Source organism: Rhinopithecus roxellana, chromosome 19, assembly GCF_007565055.1.
Source record: "Rhinopithecus roxellana isolate Shanxi Qingling chromosome 19, ASM756505v1, whole genome shotgun sequence".
In the NCBI taxonomy this organism is placed as follows: domain Eukaryota; kingdom Metazoa; phylum Chordata; class Mammalia; order Primates; family Cercopithecidae; genus Rhinopithecus; species Rhinopithecus roxellana.
In genome coordinates this window covers 53051719-53075743 of record NC_044567.1, presented here as the reverse complement: position 1 = coordinate 53075743, position 24025 = coordinate 53051719, and the positions used below count along the sequence as shown (strand labels likewise).

Genomic DNA, 24025 nt, shown 5'->3' with positions numbered 1-24025 from the left:
ACCCAGTAGGAATGTAAGCTATCTTTTTCATTTATGTAAAACATAAAGCTATCTAGTATGTAGATGGTGCCTAACATTTACATGTCCTAAGTATAATATAATAAATGAATAAATAGCAACTATTGGATGCATTCTTCATTTGCAGAAAGCATATTTTTCCAAATACCAGCAACTGAGTTTCTATGTAATGGCTTCCTAGTTTCCCCACTAACTTACCGACTTAAATTAGTGATAGTCAAAGGCCGAGAGATTTTCCTAAGAAATGTATTTTTACAATCATATAAAGGCAAAATTGTATTTTCTGGGAAAGGAGTATATTCAGATTCACAAAACAAACATGCCATACTGCCAATGAAAACTCATCAACATATATGACACTCATGAGACCTCCTTTCCACGAACACATTTAATAAGAAAAACATCCTTATTTTTAGGAGACATGTATTGACCTGTTTAAGTGGTTCGGCAAAAAGTAAAATACTACTTATTGATTTAAAAAAAGATCTTAATCCACTAATTCATTTATACATCATCCAAATAATCCCTATTGTGAAATGAATCTTTTATGGTAACGTTTACCCACTGTAAATTTTTTTTAAAAGCATACTTTGAGGAAGAAATTTTAGAAAAGAATTTGAGTAGTGACAATATTTATGTATATTTCATTCCTAACTTATCCTATATAGTCTAACAAATTTGTGAATAAATATAATTCTAAATCTTAGTTTTCCTTTCATAACATCAGTATTTCTGCTGTTATGAACTCTGGGTAATCAGAATCAAAGTCTGTATATACCAATCAATATCACTGCTCTCTTAATTCAACAAATTCTTATTTTTTGGTGTTGTTTGTTGTTGCTGTTTTGGTTTTTTTCTAGACAGGGTCTCACTTTGTCACCCAGCTGGAGTGCAGTGGTATGATCCCAGCTCTGTGCAGCCTTGACTTCCCAGGCTCAAGCGATGCTCCTGCCTCAGCCCCTGAAGTAGCTGGGACCGTGGGCACATGGCATGATGCCTGGTTAACCTGGCTTTTTTTTTTTTTTTTTTTTGGTAGAGATGGGGTCTCACTCTGTCACCCAGGCTGGTCTGAAACTCCTGGCTCCAGCCATCCTCCCACCTCAGCCTCCCAGGCAGTTGGGACCATAGGCACATGGCACCATTCCTGGCTTTTTTTTCTTGGTAAAGATATCGTCTTACTATATTGCCCAGGCTGGTCCCACACACTTGGGACACTCCCACATCAGCCTCGCTAAGGGTTGGGATTACAGGAAAGAGCCCCTGCGCCAGCCAACAAATGCCTACTGCATGCCAGGCACACATGTGATAGAGAAGTACAGCAGTGAATATATGACAGGAAAGGCCCGCGTCTTCAATGTTTTATGTATGAGTTTTTCTGTAATTAAGGTTCCTCTTCCCAATCCATCCCTATCTGCTAGTAAAATCTATTAACTAAAATAGAATCAGGGCAAGAGTAACATTGAGGGCCAGGCATGGTGGCTCAAGCCTGTAATCCCAGCACTTTGGGAGGCCAAGGAGGGTGGATTACCTGCGGTCAGGAGTTTGAGACCAGCCTCGCCAACGTGGAGAAATCCCATCTCTACTAAAAATAACAAAATTAGCCAGGTATTGTGGTACACGCCTGTCATCCCAGCTACTCGGGAGGCTGGGGCAGGAGAACTGCTTGAAGCCAGGAGGTGGAGGTTGCCGTGAGCCGACATCATGCCATTGCACTCTAGCCTGGGCAATGAGTGAAACTCCATCTCAAAAAAAAAAAAAAAAATCGAAACTTGTAACGCTACAAAGTTCAGCATAGAGTATTACTATTTTACAATGTTTTCTGTACTTATTGTGTAATAAGGATTTTTTCCAAATCATTTTTCTTTAAAAATATGCTATTAAGTATGTGCACAGAATTCTAACACCACAATATAAGATCCATTTTCCTTTTTAAGAAAAAAAAAATCAAGCTATCGCTAATCCGGGATCTTTACATTTTTAACCTTCTCGTGTCATTTTAAACATACAGTTTATTTTAGAATGAGAAGATTTTTAGGCTTAATGCCTATTATCAAACTGTATTTTAAAGGACTGTATCAATTTATACTGCCATCAGCAATCTGAGATGTCCGTTTCATTGCCTCGTCAAGATGAACATTTTCCTTTATTGATGCTGTTTAAATTTTATACATGACATCTGGTTTAATTCACTTTTCTAAATGCTTTGGGGTGACAACTTTCCACAGATATCACCTGTATGTCTCTCCTCTTCTGTGAAATGTCTGTTCTTATCCTTTAGCCAGTTATGGACTTCATGTTTACTTTTCTCTTGCCAAAACGTTTCTCAGTTTTCCCCGTATAATTTTTGCCTGTTACTTTTTTCTTTCATTTCAGTGTTCACTAGAGATGGAACTAAGCTACCTGGGCCGGGCACAATGGCTTGGCCCACTGTAATGTACGGCTGGCCTGTAATCCCAGCACTTTGGGAGGCTGAGGTGGGCGGACCTCCTGAGGTCAGGAGTTCGAGACCAGCCTGGCCAACATAGTGAACCCATCTCCAAAAACAATACAAGAATTAGCCAGGCTTGGTGGCACACACCTGTAATCCCAGCTACTCAGGAGGCCGAGACAGGTGAATCACTTGAACCTGGGAGGCGGAAGTTGCAATGAGCCACTGCACTCCAGCCTGGGCGACAGAGTAAGACTCTCCAAAAAAAAAAAAAAAAAAAAAACACCCAAACCAAAACAAACAAAACTAAGCTACCTAAACAATGCATACACTTCTAGCTATCTCCTTTTTCTTGAGGTCATGCATCTAAAATTCTGAAAAACTGATTTACCCTCATCTTCTCTATTTACTTACTACTCGGGTATTCCTTTATTCTCCTAGAAACTGGCTTCTTCTCCCTAGCAGGATGCTACAGCTGTGTCCACAAGTGGTCTGGATAACATATTTATTCTCCTGGGTACTTTTACCTACCTGAAGTCACCCCTCTGGGCCAAGACAACTAATACTATGACAACACTTTGCTGGATAATTTTCCTCCCCTGGCGTCTGTGGTACTCTTGTTTTCCCCAGGTTCTTGAACCATTGTCTCACTCACTTTCTAGTTTTCATCTTCCTTAATCTGACCTTGGATGTTATCCTAATCCCCAACATTAACTGTACTTTCCCTAGGAAAATTAACCCATTCATTATCATGTTATCTATCATCTTGATACAGTAACTCCCAAGGCCCTTAAGCTCAATGCTGAACCCTAGACTAGCTTTACCTAATTATCTAACTGGATGTAGCAAGTACACCACAAGAAAAACTGAATATATGTAAGGTCAGTCACATAAAACTATTTCCCTATAATAATTTTATAACATCTCTATAATTCACCTACTCTACAATTTACCTATTTGAAGAACACAATTTAATGGTTTCTGTCTAGTATGTCTACAAAGTTGTACAATCAATACCACAATCAATTTTAGACTATTTTCACCCTACAATGAAACCCAGTACCAATCAGCAACCATTCCTCAATCCCCCCACTTCCCCTCCAGCAGTAAGGAATCACTAACCTACTTTCGGTCTACTTTCGGTCTCTATGGATTTGTCTATTCTTGACATTTCATATAAAGAGAATCGTAACCTGTCATCTTTTACGACTGATTTTGTTCACTTAGTATAATGTTTCCAAGGTTCATCTATGCTGTAACATGTATCACTACTTCATTTCTTTCTTTTCTTAAGAAAACAGTATCATGTAATTCATTTCTTTTTATTGCCAAACAATATTCCATTACATGGATCCACATTTTGTTTTTCTATTTATCAATTGATGACATTTGGGCTGTTCCTACTTTTTGGCTGTTATGAATAATAAACGCTGCTATGAACACTCATATTCAAGTTTTTTCTGGACATGTGTGTTCAGTTTTCTTGGTTATTTTCCTAGGACTGGAACTGCAGGGTCATATGGTAACTATGCTTAACCTTTTGAGGAACTGCCACACTCTTTTCCAAACATCCGCACCATTTACCTTCTTGCCAGTAGTGCACTGGGGTTCTAATTTCTCTACTTCCTCATTGACACTTGTTATTATATTTTTGATTATAGAAATCCTAGTGGGTAAAAAGTGGTATTTCATTATAGTTTTCACTCTATAATTATTTTTGCAAATGGCCAGTCAATCCTAAATTCTTACTTCTCCATTACCATCCACCTCTGGCAGTCAAGTCAAAGAAACTAAACTGCCCTTCCTGCGACACTATTCTTAGTTCAAGCTTTTACTGTTTTGTACTCAAATTATTGCTAAAATGCTCTACCTCCCTGCTATCTCTGACTTCCCCTTCCAATCTTCTATGAGTATAATCTTTCAAGAAGGAAAATGTAAGAGGAACCTATTACATAGCTTTTATATTTTTTGTCATTTTCTCTTTTTGTCATGACAACCTACTATTATGCACAGCTTTAAAAGTCATTAATTAAACAAGGCCTTACAGCCTCAACAGTGAAGTTCAAGCCAAGCATCATCTTCGTTCAAAATTCCATCTAAGACCGGGCGCGGTGGCTCACGCCTGTAATCCCAGCACTTCGGGAGGCTGAGGCAGGCGGATCACTTGAGGTCAGGAGTTTGAGACCAGCCTGTCCAATATGGTGAAACCCTGTCTACTAAAACTACAAAAATTAGCCAGGCGTGGTGGTGGACGCTTGTAATCCCAGCTACTCAGGAGCCTGAGGCAGGAGAATCACTTGAACCCAGGAGGCGGAGGTTGCAGTGAGTCAAGATCGTCCCACTGCACTCCAGCCTGGGTGACGGAGTAACACTCCGTCTCAAAAAAAACGAAAAAAAAAAAAGAAAAGAAAAAAATAAAAAGTCTCTTCAATCTGAAAACAAAACACAACACGATTTCATCAGTTGTCCTCTTAAACTACCTAGGTGATTGCTATCTTCTTACCAGAAGGGAAGTCTCCCATGTATTTGCTTACATGTATGTTTTCACTTAATTTTCACAGATAGAAAACACAGGCCTGGCATGGTAGCTCATGCCTGTAATCTCAGTACTTTGGGAGGACAAAGTGGGCAGATCACTTGTGCCCAGGAGTTCAGGACCTGTCTAGCCAACAACATGGTGAAACCCATCTTTACAAAAAAAATACAAAAATTAGTTGGGCGTGATGACGTGTTCTTGTCGTCCCAGCTACTTGGGAGGATCACTTGAGCCCAGGAGGTCAAGGCTGCAGTGAGCTGTGATCATGCCGTTGCACTGCAGCCTGGGTGGCAGAGTGAGACCCTGTCTTAGAAAAAAAGGACGGGAAAGGATGGGAGAAAGGGAAGGGAGGGAGGAAAGGAGCGAGAGAGGGAAGGAAGGAGAAAAGGAGGGGCAGAGTGGGGGAAGGAGAGACGGAAGGAGGGAGGGAGGCAGGCAGGCAAGCTAGCTTAAGGCTCCAAGAGAGTTTGCCTAGAGTTACACAGCTAATCTGTGGTGAAGCCAACATTCAGAATCTGTTATATCTTCTTCGAAACAGGTGCAAAACGATTGCCTATTATAATCAAGTAATGCAAGTGAAGGTAGAAGAAGAAACTGCCGAAAGCCTAGGAAGAGATAAAAGTCAAAGCACAAGAGGCAAGTGTCACCCCATTCATGCATGCCCGCATCATGCAGGAATACGGTTAATGCATTCTGCCACAAACTGTTAGAGATACTTTCCCCTTCTTACTGGTAGGAAAAATAACTCTCTTTTATGATCACTGCTGCCTTAGATGCAATAAAATATGCTAAGTCCCTTGGCTCCCAGTACTTTTCCATTTGCCAGTTCCAGTCTCTCATAACGCCCATCTGTTTTTCAAGCCTTGGCTTCTATTACATATTCCATATCCTTCCGATAAATCCTTGTTTAACTTCATTCAATCATTCATTCCTGTCTGATTCCAGCTTAAACTAATATATACGTGTTTCTATTCCCTGCACCCAGAAGTCTTGATGATGAGAAGCAAAACGCAAATTAGTATAATAGCCTAAAGAGACAACTCTGATTACATAGTCAAAATAATTAGAAAAGAAATCTCTGCAAGTTCTATCATACAAAACAAAGCCAAAAGTTCAGAGACTGTTTTACAAATATAGCTTATCTAGCCTAACCTCTGGGGATTTTATTTTACTTTATAAAAACAGAGAAATTTTCTTTTTATTTTTTAAATAAGACATAGTTACTGGGGGCTTATACACAGGGGAGAGAGTCCAGCGGCAGCTGGCTAGGCAGGAGAACTGCCGCAATGTGGATTTGAAGTGGTAGCTCTTCTTTAAGTAAAAAAAAGTCAATGTCATCGCTACATGCACAGCCATACTAGATGCTTTCCAGGCTTAAAAAACATAGTATGTTGTTTCATATGACACTGTCAGTAATCTTACACCTAAGAATATACACAGAAGAGTTGTCCATGGTATAAAAATAATAGGAAAAACTATAAATTACAAAACCAGGTTCCATAATTTCTGTGTTCTTTGTAATAGCCAGTGAATCACCTAATACCTTGATAATTATTCGCTTAATTATAGGAGCTCTACTGATGTCACGCTCCGTAACCGTGCCTCTGGTTTAAAATACGAGTCTCAAACCAAACTGAAAACTAAGTAAATAAATAAAAAAATAACTTTTCCCCCATGATCTCTGTTTCTCTTTCTCTCTTTTTTGAGACACAGTCTCACTCTGCTGCCCAGGCTAGAGTGTAGTGGTGTGATTTCAGCTCACTGCAACCTGCACCTCCCGGGTTCAAGCGATTCTCGTGCCTCAGCCTCCCAAGTAGCTAGGATTACAGGTACGTGCCACCATGCGTGACTAAGTTTTATATTTTGAGTAGAGACGGGGTTTCATCATGTTTGCCAGGCTGGTCTCCAACTCTTGACCTCAAGTGATCCGCCTGCCTGGCCTTCCAAAGTGCTGGGATTACAGGCATGAGCCATTGTGCCTGGTCTCTCCTCCTTTTAAAGGTTTCAGTACACAGCCATGTGCACAATGAACACAGTACAAACATGCCAAAGCAATTTCACTGAGAAACAGATCTTTCTTATTGACCTTCAACACTTCAATGACAGGTCATCACATTTACAAATGTAAAAGTAAAACTAGATAAACTTACCATTTGGGTGCCAGATTTCTGTAATGAATTTCATTTTAGGAGGTCGGAGGGGATAATCTTTTGGGAAAGTAAGATGAGCCTTAAAAACACCACCTTCACTGGAAAAAAGAACAAAAAGAAGTTCTTGCCTATAAGTTCCTGCTTTTAAGTATAGAATTGTTAAAACAAATATAAAACAAGGGGGCCAGCACTAACACCGAAAATGAAGTTAACAAATAATCTGGATTCCCCACAGGCAGTTACTTTCTCAAATAACTAGTTGAATAAACTGTCATCGCTATCACTTTAATCAAACTTTCAAGAGAGCTAGTAAAATGAAATCATCTGCTAAAAAGACATTCAGACCAGATCAGATCAGATCACATTACTGCTATGCTACAAACCCTTCCATCACTTCCCAATGCACTTAAAATTCAGAAGGCTTAACATCACCAGTTTCTCTACGTTGATTTCAAACTGTCATTCCTCTCTGTTCTAACCAGTCTTTTTTTCTGTTCTTAAACACATCAAACCCTTTCTCATCTCAAAACTTATGCACATTTTCTTTTTCCTTATCTAGGAACAGATATACTGCCTCCATCTATCCATTTATTCATTTGATCATTTAACAAATATTTACTCGGCATTTATGTGTCAAACTCTAGGGGTATAGCAGTGAAAAAAACCTCAAGGAGTTGATATTCTAGTGACTTTCCAGAACAGCACTGTAAAAGAGAACTGCAATATTGGAGATGTTCTGTATTTGTGCTGTCCAATAACATAGCCACCAGCCACGTGAAATAAGCCCGTGACTGCTACTTCAGACAACGCACCTCAGACCACTCACACTGAATTAGCAATTACTCTCAAGGAATCACCAAAAGAACAATACAGTGACTTGTATACACTAACTAAGACCAAAGAGATCCAGTCAGCCTTAAAGGGCAAAAATACTAAATTCCTGTCTTGTGGCCTTGGCACTAAATGTTTCCTCTGTTGGAAATACCTTTCTCCCTTTGTCTTCTGATTATCATTCAGTACTCAGCTTAAACGTTACCTCTAGAAAGATTTTAGTTGACTAAAATCTAAACTAGCCACCAGGTCCCCTCTAGTACATTGACCACTTAAAATTTCTTTATTGCAATACCATTTGCACACGTGATTCTTCTATTGTAATGTGTCCAACCATTAGAGTCATGACTGCGGTTGTTTCAGATCAGTGAGAAATGAAATTCTCAGCTCATTAAATGGTTTCCATTCACTGAACAAACACACATTGATTACTCAGGTACTCTAACCACTGGTCTACATAAAAGGATACAACAGAGAATAAAGCATTAGAGAGCACTGGGGAGCTTATCATTTTAGTGGCAGAAGGAAAATATCTACCAAGAAAAATTATCAGTAGGAAGTGTGGTCATGGAATGATATGAGGAATCTATTGTTAAGTTTTTAAGAGCAGGTATTTCTAAAATTAGGTCACTTGTCTTTAAAGAAAAAGTGGGAGGCCAGACACAGTGGCTCATGCCTGTAATTCTAGCTACTCAAGAGGCTGAGGTGGGAAGGATCCCTTCAGTCCAAGAAGTTGAGGCTTCAGAGAGCTGTGATTGTGCCACTGCAATGCACTCCAGCCTGGGAAACAGAGCTGGGCCCTGTCTCAAAAAAAAAAAAAAAAAAAAAGAAGACAGGAAAGAACAAGCGAAAAATTGGGGGTGTGTTGGTATACACATAGAAAAATGTCCAGAAACAGGACATCAGTACATAACAACAGTTAACTAACAATAGTGTAGCGTTACGAGATCTTTTACTCTCTGCTCATTTTAATATAGCTTGAACTGTTCACAAGCAAGTATGAATTTTTATCGCTTTTTCTGATCATAAGACATGGGGGAGGTGAGATTAAGTTTAAAACAAGACACAGATCAGCCAGGTATGGTGGCTCACGTCTGTAATCCCAGCACTTTGGGAGGCTGAGAGGGGTGGATCACGAGGTCAGGAGATTGAGACCATCCTGGCTAACATGGTGAAACCCTGTCTCTACTAAAAATACAAAAAAATCAAACTAGCTGGGCGTGGTGGCGAGCGCCTATAGTCCCAGCTACTCGGGAGGCTGAGGCAGGAGAATGGCATGAACTCAGGAGGCACAGCTTGCAGTGAGCCCAGATTGCGCCACTGCACTCCAGCCTGGGCGACTGAGCAAGACTCTGTCTCAAAAAAAAAAAGAGAGACAGATCATTAACACCAAACATTCCTGAATAATTAGGAAATGTCACAGGACTCACAGTATAAAAAGTCAGTGACCTTGACCATACAATTTTTTAAGTAAAACGCAGTAAGAAAAAAAAACTGTAAAGGGTTAAAGAACAGGGTAGTAAAGTACTTAAGCATAATAAACAGGACAATTTATACAAAAAGTTTAACAGTTGAAGAAGATAGTAACTAGACGGGGAAACTGTACAAATCAAGGGCTTTAAAAGAGATATTCAGAAAAAATGAAGAAATGAAGTAAGGCCCACCATAGGGCCTTTTTTTTTTTTTTTTTTTTTTTTTGAGACGGAGTCTCGCTCTGTCGCCCGGGCTGGAGTGCAGTGGCCGGATCTCAGCTCACTGCAAGCTCCGCCTCCCGGGTTCACACCATTCTCCTGCCTCAGCCTCCCGAGCAGCTGGGACTACAGGCTCCCGCCACCTCGCCCAGCTAGCTTTTTGTATTTTTTAGTAGAGACGGGGTTTCACTGTGTTAGCCAGGATGGTCTCGATCTCCTGACCTCGTGATCCGCCCGTCTCGGCCTCCCAAAGTGCTGGGATTACAGGCGTGAGCCACCGCGCCCGGCCGGGCCTTACTTTTCAAAACTGATGAGGTTGTCTATTGAAGGGAAGAAGCCCGAGGGCTTGAGGGAATAGATACAGACCGGAACAGCTGTTGTGAAGAGCGCATTACACCAAGAGTTCAGTCTTTATCTTCTCATCCTGTTGCTCTATGTGAGTTAGTGCCAAAATGGGTCTTAGGATATACTGATTATATTGACTATTTTTTCAAACAGGGCTGCAAAAGCAATTTAATGAGTCACTAGCAAAATTTTTTTGTTAACAAAAATAGAGAACAGAGTTTATCACAAGTAGTTTCAGTTATATAATCTATGTATGTGTTTTATTCACTAATCTATATACACATATGTATGCACTGGGCCATGATGTAAAGTATTTCGAATTACGGGTCTGAAAGCCACAATTACAGAAAACAGCCAAATGTGGTGGCACGCGCCTGTAATCCCAGCTACTTGGGAGGCTGAGGTAGGAGAATTGTTTGAACCTGGGAGGTGGAGGGTGCAGTGAGCCAAGATTGTGCCACTGCACTCCAGCCTGGGTGACAGAGTGAGACTCCGTCTCAATAAAAAAAATAAAAATAAAAAAAGAGAGTCTATGTAAAAGAACATCAAAGGCACAGCCACAAAGCCCCTGCACTTGATTCTACTGGCAGCCACGTGCCACTTGATTCCTTGACAACATGAAGTCAGCTTTCCCATGTCACTTACTTTGGACTGGTTACATTCACTCAAAAGGTTCACAACAGCTGACTGGAATCTTCATCGTGAAAAACTGATTTAGACCCTCTAAATTGTTTTCAATCTCTAAAATGTCAACCAAATTCAACTAAAAGGGTAGCCCTGAAGATTTAAAGCACACAACTTTCACTCTATCTGAAAATGGCCTTGCCCACTCTAAAGCAACCATGGTGTTTCTGTTTTCTCCTATCTGTGAACCCCTCTTCTTCTATTTTACCTGTGGAAATTCTACCTGTCCCTGCCTTTCTTTTTCTTTCTTTTTTTTTTGGGATGGAGTCTCGCTCTGTCGCCCAGGATAGCACAATCTTGACTCACTGCAACCTCCGCCTCCCGGGTTCAAGCGACTCTCCTGCCTCAGCCTCCCAAGTACCTGGGATTACAGGCACCCGCCACCACGTCTGGCTAATTTTTGCATTTTTAGTAGAGACGGGGTTTCACTATGTTGGCCACGCTAGTCTTAAACTCCTGACCTTGTGAGCCACCACGCCCGGTCTATCTGCCTTTTTTTTTTTTTTTAAATGCTTAACTCAGTAGTACCCAACTTGTGCATGCAAACTTCTACCAAGCGGCCAAATTAGCAAAGAGAAAGCCCAAAACCCACAGAGAACAATAACACTGTCGACTAAACATTAACATGCCACATATTCACTCTTGATATACAAAGATGATTGTGGCCAGGCGCGGTGGCTCACGCCTGTAATCCCAGCACTTTGGGAGGCTGAGGTGGGCAGATCACTTGAGGTCAGGAGTTCAAGAACAGCCTGACCAACATGGTGAAACCCTGCCTCTATTAAAAATGCAAAAATTAGCCGGGCGTGGTGGCAGGTGTCTGTAATCCCATCTACTTAGGAGGCTGAAGCAGGAGAATGGCTTGAGCCTGGGAGGCAGCAGTTGCAATGAGCCAAGACAGCGCTACTGCACTCCAGCCTGGGCCACAAAGCAAGACTCCATCTCCAAAAATAATAATAATAAAAAAAAATAATAAAAATTTAAAAAGGCATCAATGAATTCAAAGTATCTTTCATTACACATTATCTTCATCACAGATACTACAATACAATTACTATCATGATATTAAAAAGAGGTGTGTATGCCGGCCACAGTGGCTCACACCTGTAATCCCAGCACTTTGGGAGGCCGAGTTGGGTGGATCATGACGTCAGGAGCTCAAGGCCAGCCTGGCCGAGATGGTGAAATCCCATCTCTAGTAAAAAGTACGAAAATTAGCCAGGCACGGTGGCAGGTGCCTGTAATCCCAGCTGCTCGGGAAGCTGAGGCAGGAGAATTGCTTGAATCTTGGGGGCGGAGGCGGCAGTGAGCAACAGAGTGAGACTCTGCTTCAAAAAAAAAAAAAAAAAAAAAGGAGACATGTAACCAGCAGTTTCAAATTTGAAAGGGTTGAAAAACCTAGGCCTAGTTCAAGTTTCTTCCATGAGGCCTCCTTTACTGTTTTGGTGTTAAATTATAAAAATCTTACAAGGATCAAGTCCTACCTACCACTCTGCCATATTTATTTTATTTAAATGATGTGCTGCATGCTGCCGTCTGAAATTAGCTCAACATTTCCTGTTAATCTATAGTCCTGTTGTACCTGTCTCTTGTCCGATCATTTTATTTCCCACAGTTCACTATCTACTAGTCTAAGATATTTGGGAGTCTTGTGATCACTGCCTTGGCTGTGCTCTGTGGGCACTGCTTTCCGCCGGGTCCTGGAGTCATCACCCCTTTCGCCTCTCGGTCTCCCGCAGGTGCAGTGGAAGAGAAGGATGAGAAAGCATGGCTGCCGCTGGCCCTTCTGTGGCCTCCAGTCGCCTGTCTGTGACTTTTGATGCTGTTATTGATGTTCTTCCTTGGCTTCAGCAGCTATTTTTGCTATAATAATCCTGCTGCCCTTTAGACTCAGGATAAACGGGATATGCAGGTGAACACCATGAAATTCATGCTGCTATATGCCTGGTATTCTTGGCCCAGTGTGGTTTTGTGTTTCTTTGGTGGCTTTTTAAAAGACCAAGTATTTGGAATATGATGGGGCACAATTATTTTTAGCTGTTTCATTTGCATTGGACAGGTTGTTTTTGTTCTGGGTGGAATATTTAATGTTTTTTGGCTGATGGAATTTGAAAGATTTGTGTTTGGGATTGGTGGGGAGTGCTTAGCAGTTGCCCAGAATACATATGCTGTGAGCTGGTTTAAAGACAAAGAATTAAACCTGGTGTTTGGACTCCAACAATTTAGCGTGGCTAGAATTGGAAGTACAGTAAACACGAACTTCATGAGTTGGCTGTATTCTAAGATTGAAGCTTCATGGGGTTCTGCTGGTCACACAACCCCTGGAGTCACACTTAAGACTGGGGGTAACATGTCTTCTTTCACTAATCTGTGCCTTCCTTGGCTCTTGCTTACTTAGATCCCAGAGCAGGGAGAATCCTTTATAAAGAACAAAAAAAACGGGGGGGGGGGGGGGGGTTAATTAACTGACGTAAAGGATTTCTCCTTACCCCTGTGGCTCATATTTATCATCTGTGTCTGCTAGTGTGTTGCCATGTTCCCTTTTATTAGACTTGGGAAAGTTTTCTTTACAGAGAAATTTGGATTTTCTTTCCAGGCAGCAAGTGCAATGAACAGTGTTGTATATGTCGTATCAGCTCCCACGACCCAGTATTTGGGCTCCCGGTGGCTGACACAGGGAAGAACAGCATCTGGGTTCTGTGTGTGGTCGGAGCCACTCTTGTGTCCCACGTGATGCTGGCCTTTATGATGGGGAGCCCTTGGGTTGCTATGTGTCTTCTGGGAATCTCCTAGTCATTGCCTGCCTGTGCATTATGGCCAATAGTGGCATCTGTAGTTCCTGAACATCAACTGGGAACTGCATATGGCTTCACGCACTCCATTCAGAATCTTGGGTTGCCCATCTTTTCCATCACTGCTGGGATGATACGGGGTACTCGGGGACATTTGTTTTTTTACAAGTTTTCTTCATTGCCTGTGTTTCTATGTCACTATTATCTGTGGTCTTACTCTTATTTTGTGAATCATGCCCAGGGTGAGAACCTCAATTACTCCACAAGACAAAGGGGAGAAATAAAATTTGCCCATACTTAATAAGTTTAAATGACTGTGTCATGAGAATGGGCTTTGCGCATCATTGGTTTGAAAATCTCCATTTAAAAAAATTTAGTCATTAGAAAAAATAATGGAATGGCAAGTTATATTTATATCCAAATACACCTATTTCAAAGTGTATCTGTGAGAACTATTTTAGCCTGGGTCTTCTGTACTGTATGTTGCTGAAGAATTCTACAAAAGGCCAATCAACAATGAAAGGTTTAGAAAACTGCTCTGGAATATCCAGGTGAACTTCCGAAAAGAACAGTGAAAAAAGAAAAACACTGGAGCTTCTGTTATCTTCATTAAGTATGTATCTTAGGGATACGATCTTTCCTTTATCTTATAGCAGAAAAAAAAATGGCATTGTCATAGGCATTCCCTGTAGTGGTAGGGAATAATGCCAGAAAATATGTGAAGATTTTTATGAAGTCTCTTTCTGTTCACAACCAGTAGCTTGTGCTCTGCTCTGTGGTTATGTGGACTACTGAGCAGTGACCCATCTGAGTTTATTTCTCTGTTACTGAGGACCCTAATTTCTTAGGGACACAGTATTATAGTACAAACTCTCCACACAGTTTTTCATATAATCTAATTAGTAACTACAAAGTGTCCTTCAAATTATAATTGACATTTACAAAGATAAATAACAAAACCGCAAAAGGGGAAAAAGTAAGGTTTTTTTTTTTGCTATTATAAGCAACAGAACATTGAAAGTTTGAAACATTTCCTAAGCATAGGGTTTTTACCCTAGAAACAAAACTGTTAAGACCAAATTTAATTGTTCAAAGTCACTCAACTAAGAAGAGTGGTAGAGTTAGAGAGCTAACCAAAGGCAGTCCCCAAAGTCCATGTCCTTGAACACTACATGATAAACAGCAAGGCATTACCACTGATCATTCAATTTCTAAGCAATGCAGGTACTAGGTTCATTCCCTCCAGAATTTCATTACAGAACAGATGGCTTCTGCCTCTACATCTTACATAGGACAGTAAAATAATTCATAACTGGAATAGAATTTTGCAACTGTAAAAGAATGTAATTCCGAGTTTTGGTTAACTGATTCTTCATTTCCTACATCCACCCAAGGTAAGGCAATATTACAAAACACATAATCTTAAGATTCTCCAAAATTTTCATACCATTGCCAGTGCTTAAAAACAAAATAAATAAATAAGGCATACTCCTTGAACAGACCAGCCACTGGTGATGAAAGGAAAAAGAGAGATAGAAGATACACAGACATCGTTCATTAATAATTTACAAAATGTTATAATTATACAGTGATATCCAGGTTTCTTAAACTTTCTGGGTTTTTTGTTTGTTTGTTTGTTTAAGACATGGTCTAGCTCTGTTGCCCAAGCTAGAGTGCAGTGGCATGATCTTGGCTCACTGCAGTCTCCTGGGTTCAAGTGATCCTCCCACCTCAGCCTCCTGACTGCAGGCATGCATCACCATGCTTGACTTATTTTTGTATTTTTTGTAGAGACAGAATTTCACCATGTAGCCCAAGCTGGTCTCCAACTTCTGAGCTCAAACGTTCCACCCTTGACCTCCCAAAGTGCAGGGATTACAGACGTGAGCCACTGTGCCCATCCTAAACTTCATTACTGCAAACCTATTGCCACTTCTACCTGAAATTTCAATTTCTGTGGATGTGAGTGGTTATCCATACTGCTTGATAATCAGTCTGAAAATTGTTGGTATACCTTACCAGTTCAGAATGTACATTTCCTAGAAAAACGTTAAAGACTACTGCACTGGAAAGATTCATTAATAAAAATAAACACGTAATGCAATATAAAGATGAGTATGACTGAATTAAGACTTGTGGCAACTATAGGAGTCTCAAAGTAACCCTTGAATGTACCAGTTATCAATCACATAGACTGAAGAGAGTGGAGTGCCCTCTAGTGACTAACTGAGGGCTAATGAAGGGCACGGTGAGATAATCACACCAGCTTTTACAGAATTTTGGTTCAGTATTATTTCTATTACCTAATTATAAAGTAGTGAATTAACCACTTAGGTCTGGGTACCATCTGAGCCTATACTAATTTATTTTCAATCCTGTAACACCCCTACCCCCCAGTACAAGCCTCTACTTCCCTTCACAGGCAGTTATTTATACATAAGGTGTATACTTTCACTCCCAACAGCGCTCTTCCAACAATTCCAAGATGGCCTCTACTCTCTCCATTCCACTGAAACAATTACAAGAACATCACTACTTTCTTACTTTCTGTTAAGACAACCTTTTTTTTGTTTTTTTTTTTTTTTGGAGACAGTTTTCCTCTTGTTGCCCAGGCTGGATGGAGTGCAGTGGCACGATCCCAGCTCACTGCCAATGTCTGCCTCCCGGGTTCAAGCGATTCTCCTGCCTCAGCCTCCCGAGTAGCTGGGATTACAGGCACGCACCACCATGCTCGGCTAATTTTGCATTTTTAGTAGAGATGGGGTTTCTCCGTGTTGGTCAGGCTGGTCTCCAACTCTTGGCCTCAGATGATCCTGCCCGCCTCGGCCTCGTACGCCACCACGTCCGGCCAACAACAAATCCATTCTATGAAGTACATGATCCTTGGTAGCATTTTAAAAGGCTTACTTCTAACAAACCTTTCTTCATCCCCCTGTATCTTCCTTTGCCTTTCTCAGGTCCTGCCCTAGGAACATCTCTCTCTCTTTCCTGAGCAAAGGCTACTGATCTCAGGAAGGCACAGTCCAGAAGTGACCGCCAGTATTCTCAGCAGCATATACACACTCCAGAGGAGCTGCCAAAAATACTGCTGTGATTCACATCTCAATTCAACAGCCAACACTTTTAAAAATGCATACCAAAGACCAGAAACGGTTTTGTTTTCTTTTTTGAGATGGAGTCTCGCTCTGTCACCAGGCTCGAGTACAGTGGTGTGATCTTGGCTCACTGCAACCTCCACCTCCCGGATTCAAGCGATTCTCCTGCTTCAGCCTCCTGAGCAGCTGGGACTACAGGTGTGCGCCACCATGCCCAGCTAATTTTTGCATTTTTAGTAGAGACAGGGTTTCACCATGTCGGCCAGGATGGTCTCGATCTCCTGACCTCGTGATCTGCCCACCTCGGCCTCCCAAAGTGCTAGGATTATAGGCGTCAGCCCCAGCGCCCGCCCAGAAATGGGTTTTTATTAGTGAAAAGAAAAAGTGTTGTCTTTGGTGGAGCTGGAGGTACACAACATACAGTCAGTTATGTGAGGCTTTACGACAGGATTATGATCTGAGAAAGGCGTCCTTGGGTGACTCTGTACATCAGAGTGAACATACACAAGCCTACAGGGTATGGCCTACTTACACACCTGGGCTTTAGGATACAGCCTATAGTTCCCAGGCTACAAACCTGCACAGCATTTTACTGTACTGTATACTGTAGGCGATTGTAACACAATGGTGTACATCTAATCCTGAGAGGTCAGGGGTTCAAGACCAGCCTGCTCAACATGGTGAAACGGCATCTCTACTAAAAATACAAAAATTGGCCAGGCGCGGTGGCTCAAGCCTGTAATCCCAGCACTTTGGGAGGCCAAGACGGGCGGATCACGAGGTCAGGAGATCGAGACCATCCTGGCTAACATGGTGAAACCTCGTCTCTACTAAAAAATACAAAAAAACTAGCCGGGCGAGGTGGCGGGCGCCTGTAGTCCCAGCTACTCGGGAGGCTGAGGCAGGAGAATGGCGTAAATCCGGGAGGCGGAGCTTGCAGTGAGCTGAGATCCGGCCACTGCACTCCAGCCCGGGCGACAGAGCGAGACTCCGCCTCAAAAAAAAAAAAAAAAAAAACACACACACACACACACACAAATTAGCCGGGCATGGTGGCAGGTGCCTGTAATCCCAGCTTCTTGGGAGGCTGACGCAGCAGAATCACTTGAACCCAGGGGACAGAGGTTGCAGTGAGCCAAGATCACGCCACTGCACTCCAGACTGAGAGACAGAGCGAGAATCCATCTCAAAAAAAAAAAATTTTTTTTTTTCAATGAGGTCCTTAGAATTGAGCTCCAATCTGGATTCCCAACCAATGCTCCATACAGACATCAGTTTAGGAGAGTTTTTCTTGTTTTCATGTACGTAATACAAGGGTAACTAGATTCTGTCACTGAAATGTTGCTGTGTCTCCCAAGGTGGTGATGTTGAAAAACTACAAGAATAGATCTGAACTTCACCTGGCTCACATCCCAGGTGTGGTAAGTGGGTAAGGATCTGGCTGCATCAAACATCTTTTGGTGACAAAATTGTTAGGAAACGTGCTTTCAAATCACAGTAAGGTTAGGAGGAAGCACTTCCAGATGGTCTTCAATGGCTACTGTTATCTGCCAAAAACCTTAATCATGTGGGGTAGCCAAATTCAGTTATCTCAGTTTGTAAAACTTATCAATGCAAACTACAATCAGGAAACACATCAGCAAAACTTCGGATTGGCAATCGTTATCACAAACACAAATGTCCACACTATGGTTCAACTCTGTAAGTATCAGCCTAGCCTGGCACAGAAATAGCTCCAAATCTTTTCCATTAGCTGTTTTCTGAGGAGGAAAAGAGCTACTAACTTAGAAAACCTAAAAACAACTACTTGACCATCACCAAAAAAAATGTTTGATGCATCCAAATCCTTACCCACTTAGCAGCATTGAGATGAAGGTTAAGTGAGAAAGTATAGTCCAGACCTCAAGAAACTCAGATCTAGATCTGTCCCTGTCACTCAGTTGTATGGCTTTAAGAAGGTCACTTCCTTTTTTTCCCCCAATACCTGAACTGCTGCAAAAAGCATGGAAACTTGTATCAGTCACCAATGTAAGGAAGTCTTGATGCATCTTTGTGTGTGTGTGTGTGGGATGGAGTCTCGCTCTGTCACCCAGGCTGAAGTGCAATGGCACAATCTCAGCTCACTGCAACCTCCACTTCCTGGGTTCTAGCGATTCTCCTGCCTCAGCCTCCCGAGTAGCTGAATTACAGGCGCGTGCCACTACACCCGGCTAATTGTTTTGTCTTTTTAGTTGGGACAGGGTTTCACCATGTTGGTCAGGCTGGTCTCGAACTCATGACCTCGTGATCTGCCCACCTCAGTCTCCCAAAGTGCTGGGATTACAGGCGTGAGCCACCGCGCCTGGCAGATGCATCTTACAAAACAATACATACTTGTAAATTTAAGTTAATCTGCAAACATTCAGAGCAGAAAATAAGACTGTGGTCTTTGCATCTAGAAATGTACTACACGAAATATTTTTAAAATTCTACTTCTCTTCTTCTACTCTTATTTAATATCACTACATTGTTGTCTATCCTTAAGTCATTGGTTTAACAATTAATAGTCAGTTTACAGATTATCATATAGTCTAACAATAACTTCCAACAAACTAGGAGAAAGTGACCATTAGTTTAGTTTAGGATAAGAACACCTAGATTCTAACCAGTATTCGGTGGGGACTCAAGTAGAGAACCACGAAAATAGACCATCTTGAAAATTCTCCTTAGCCTTCTTAAAACATTGATGTGTATAACACATTCTCAATTCAAATGTCCAAAAAATATATAATTATCCTGCCTCCTGAATTCAAGTGATTCTCCTGCCTCAGCCTCCTGGATAGCTGGGATTACAGGCGTGCCACCAAGCCCAGCTGATTTTCATATTCTTAGTAGAGACGGGGTTTCACCATGTTGGCCAGGCTGGCATCAAACTCCTGACCTCTCAGGTGATCCGCCGACCTCAGCCTCCTAAAGTACTGGGATTGCAGGCATGAGCCACCACACCCGGCCTGAAACTATTATTTTTAATAGCAACAGGTCTTAGACATTAGAGATTCAAGGAGAACACAAAAACTCTTCAATGATCCAATTCAGTAGAAAGGATACGGAATACAGTCATTTCTCCTGCTCCTTAAAAAATAATTTCATTTCAGTTTGCCAAAATACTTGTGTTTTTGCTTTGTTTTGTTTTGAGATGGAGTCTCACTTTGTCACCCAGGCTGGAGTGCAATGGTGTGGTCTCAGCTTACTGCAACCTCTGCCTCCTGAGTTCAAGTGATTCTCCTGCCTCAGCCTCCTGAGTAGCTGGGACTACAGGCACGTGCCACCACACCCATTCCCAAAGTGCTAGGATTACAGGCGTGAGCCACCGCACCCAGCCTGCCAAAATAGTTTTTAATTCAATGTATTAAAAGAGCTCCATTTTGAAGATGTCAGTTCCATTATACTTACTAAAGTGTATCTGGAGGGCCAATAATAAGGACTTCCCATCGGTAGAGATCATTGTCATCTATTAAACCTGCAGAAAAGCCTTCCACTGGATTTTTGTTGAGTTCTGTGGAAAAAGCAAAGTTTAATCAATACATTTAAGCACATAATTTTCATCCAATAGATAAATTACAGAACTTGAGCATACATGTTATATATAAGTTTTAAACCATCAAACAGATACACCTTGCCAGGCAAAATGCTACTTGATGGCCAAAATATTTTCATGTCTATACTATAAGAAAGTCCTGGGTAAAGCAAACTCTCCAGAAGATCAACTTCTACTGGTGTCCAGCCAGGCTCTTGTCATTCTGGGTGGCCCTACAGTGGTCTTTTAAGGAAGCTTATTAAAATGCAGATATCCAGGCCCATCCCCTAGAGATTCTCGTTCAGAAGGAACCCCAGAAATCAAGTCAAGTTGGCAATTCTTAAGCTGCTGTCTTTAGGGTATGCTTTCAGAGTGTCTGATCATACCTTTTCATTGGAATGTACTGAGCTTAATAACTTTCATTTGTACTAACACTTGTACACCTATTTGACATGCCCCTATAGTCGTGGGGACCTGCTCCTACAGTGCTCCTGTGTGCCCATCCATCTCTGAGCACAAGGAGAGCAGAGGTCCCATAAGTTTTGTCTGTGTATGTTGACCCTCTGAGAGCCACAGTTTCTGGGCCACAGGAGTAGCTTAAGAGTAATAGCTAGAGCATACAGGAATGGCTGTAGCATCATGAGGTTCTTCTCTTCTAAAGAGAGTGCCGTGGCATGGAGAAAGAATGACAGGGTGGGAAACGAGAGGCGAGGAACTAGCGAGGTGGGGGCACACAAGCCAAGACAGGGACCTTAAGGAGCAGGTGAGCAGGGGTGCAGGGCCCAAAATGTTTCCAGAGACACCAGACTTAACAAACTACTGGCCTACTAATGGTGAGCAGACCATGTGAAAAATTTTTAAGCAGTTTAATGAGGTATAACTGACATTCAGTGAACTGCACAGACTTAAATTACACAATTTGGCCGGGCACGGTGGCTCACACCTGTAATCCCAGCACTTTGGGAGGCCGAAGCAGGTGGACCACCTGAGGTCAAGAGTTTGAGACCAGCCTGATCAACATGGAGAAACCCTGTCTCTACTAAAAATTCAAAATTAGCCAGGCGTAGTGGCGCATGCCGGTAATCCCAGCTACTCAGGAGGCTGAGGCAGAAGAATTGCTTGAACCTGGGAAGCAGAGGTTGCGGTGAGCTGAGATCGCACCATTGCATTCCAGCCTGGGCAACAAGAGCAAAACTCTGTCTCAAAAAAAAAAAGTATAAATAAATAAATAAATACAAATTTAAAAATTAGCTGGGCATGGTGGTGTGCGCCTGTAATCCCAGTTACTCAGAAGGCTGAGGCAGGAGAACTGCTTGAACCTGGGAGGCAAATGTTGCATTGAGCCAAGATCACGCCATTTATTGCACTCCAGCCTGGGTGACAGAGCAAGACTCCATCTCAAAAAAAAAAAAAAAAAAAAAAAAAAAAACCAATTTAAGAAGTACTGATATATGTATACACCAGAGGAACCAACACAACAATCACAATAGTGAATGCACGTATCAATCACCCACAAAATTATCACGTTTTACCTGCCAGTGGAACTGGGTACTCATTGGCTCAAATTGGAAAGTGGGGACAAAGAACACTCAAGAGTAGACTGGTTTGAAAAGGACTTGGTGGGAGTCTCAACAGGTGTGTAATTCTCGTGTACTACCTGCCATCATTCTCATGCAGCTTTGTCTAAGGATGAAAGACAGTATAATACAACTCAGAGTGCTACCAAGGACTGAACCAATGTGTAGGTAACTGAGGAGATATTAATTTTGGGGGTAATCAGAGATAGTGTTATTTCAACAACTAGGATTTAACAACATGCCAGCAAAATATGAGAAAGTCAATAGAGAAAATTTATTATTTAGGCCGGGCGTGGTGGCTCACACCTGTAATCTCAACACTTTCAGGAGGCCAAGGAGGGTGGATCACTTGAGGTCAGGAGTTCAAGACCAGCCTGGCCAACATGGTGAAACCCTGTCTTTAGTAAAAATACAGAAATTGGCCAGGCATGGAGGTGGACACCTGTAATCCCAGCTACTCAGGAGGCTGAGGCAGGAGGATCACTTGACCTGGGAGGCAGAGGCTGCAGTGAGCCGAGACCATGCCACTGTACTCCAGCCTGGGTGACAAAGCGAGACTCTGTCTCAAAAATAAAAATAAAAAATTTATGTTTAAACATGGAAGTGCTTCTTTTCTTGAAATTTGAGGGGAGATTTGTATAAGTCTAATATTTTTGCATAACAGGCAAATTAGACTTACAAACAGTTAAAATCAGCACTGTATTTCAATACACAAGAAAGGTATTTTTACTTTAAAGTGGCTAATCTAAAATACTTTTTAAAGATATTGAAAGTGCAAACACATTAAGAGGGGAATAGCATTTTCACTGTTACTTTGTTTATGCAGGCATATGTGTACTGAGTGCCAACTATGTTGCAGACATTCTAGTAACACAGAAAGTCACACTTTCCTGTCGACTGAGGGATGGAGTGGAGCACACACAAATGCGCTGTGAGGAGTTGTTTTCTACAAGAGTGATTTCATTTCCAACCTTTTTCTAGATAAACACCATTACATTACTCGGACCATTTTCTGCAACACTGTACGCAAGAGTCTTGTGAAAGATTCTATAATATATCCAGAAATTTACCTAGTTGCTGCATTTTCCACCAGAAGTCCAGGGTTTATAAACATAGGTGAGTAAGCTCTGAAATTATTTATTACAAAATTACATGGTCAAAATTACCCTTGGAAATTTCCTTACACTTTCCATAAAGTATATCATTGCTTCTTACTCTTGTCAAAACCCCCAAGTTCTTGAAATCTTTTGCCCATTCTTTCCATGCATCTCTTCTGCAGGCCTAATTGTGTCCTTTGCTTGTTCCATGGAAGTAAATACAAAAGCAATGCTGAAAAATGTCCAACGCCTCACTTTTGTCATGGCTTCTGCCCCCAGCATGACTCTTCCTAGGTCTAGATGCATGAATATTTAACAGGCTTAATCCACTTAAAGCGATAGAACCGTACCATACCTTCACGAACGCTTCCTTCAAGGTCCCTATCAATACTAGCCCCCTTCATGAAGTCTTCCCTAAATAATTTATCAAATAATCTTTTGGCTTCTGCTAAATTCCTATTGATTGTACTTCAGTCTGTCTACATCTCTGGCACTTGACCAACATCGGCTCCTCATCCCCAGAGAAGTAAACAGGCAATTACAATGTGCTCCAACAATAGTACAAGAATTTGAGGGCACATAAAAAAGAAGGGCACATAACATAATCATGAGGAATAAGAAAAGGCTTCTACAAAGAAAAGCAATAAAGGATTTGGGTGAGGAAATTCAAGGTTTAGAATCTGAACCTCTGCTTTAGATAGAGGAGCATGTACAAAAACTTGAAATAGGGCAATCAGTATATGACTGGAACGGCGGGGGGCAGGGGAGCAGCTGAAACTAAACAGAATGTCAAAAGCTGGACAGCAAAGGGCCTTTGTAAGCCCTGCATGCTTGGACTTTATCCAGAGGGCAACGATAAGCCTTTGAAGGGTGGTTCTTTTTTTCTTTTTCTTTTAAACAATGGGGTGACCTCATGAGATTTACATTTGCAAAAACCAATCTTGTAGTATGTAGAAGATTGTGTAAATAAGGCATGATGAGTACAAAGAAACAAAAAGCAAGCAATTCAAGTAATCCTGAAAAGTGCACCTCAAGTATATAGCCATCAAAACAATGAAGAAAACAGGGATACTTAGAAGACAGAATCAATCACCCTAACTTGGCGATGTTAAAGAAGTAGGGCTTAAAGTAGTAAGTCAAAAATGACATGAGCTGGGCGTGATGGCTCATGCCTGTAATCCCAACACTTTGGGAGGCTGACGTGGGCAGATCGTTTGAGCCCAGG

General features: G+C 41.6%; 1 protein-coding gene and 1 pseudogene across 1 annotated transcript in view; one reads left to right on the top strand and one right to left on the bottom strand.

Moving 5' to 3' along the window:
- UBE2G1 (ubiquitin conjugating enzyme E2 G1) overlaps positions 1–24025 on the bottom strand; it is a 104543-nt gene that overhangs the window by 21079 nt on the left and 59439 nt on the right. The window contains exons 2-3 of the mRNA XM_010382186.2: positions 20003–20105; positions 7133–7230 (exon numbers count right to left, since the gene is read on the bottom strand). Coding sequence (XP_010380488.1) covers positions 7133–7230; positions 20003–20105 — 201 coding nt within the window. The remainder of the gene's footprint in view (positions 1–7132; positions 7231–20002; positions 20106–24025) is intronic.
- Positions 12575–13776, top strand: LOC104677221 (annotated as a pseudogene).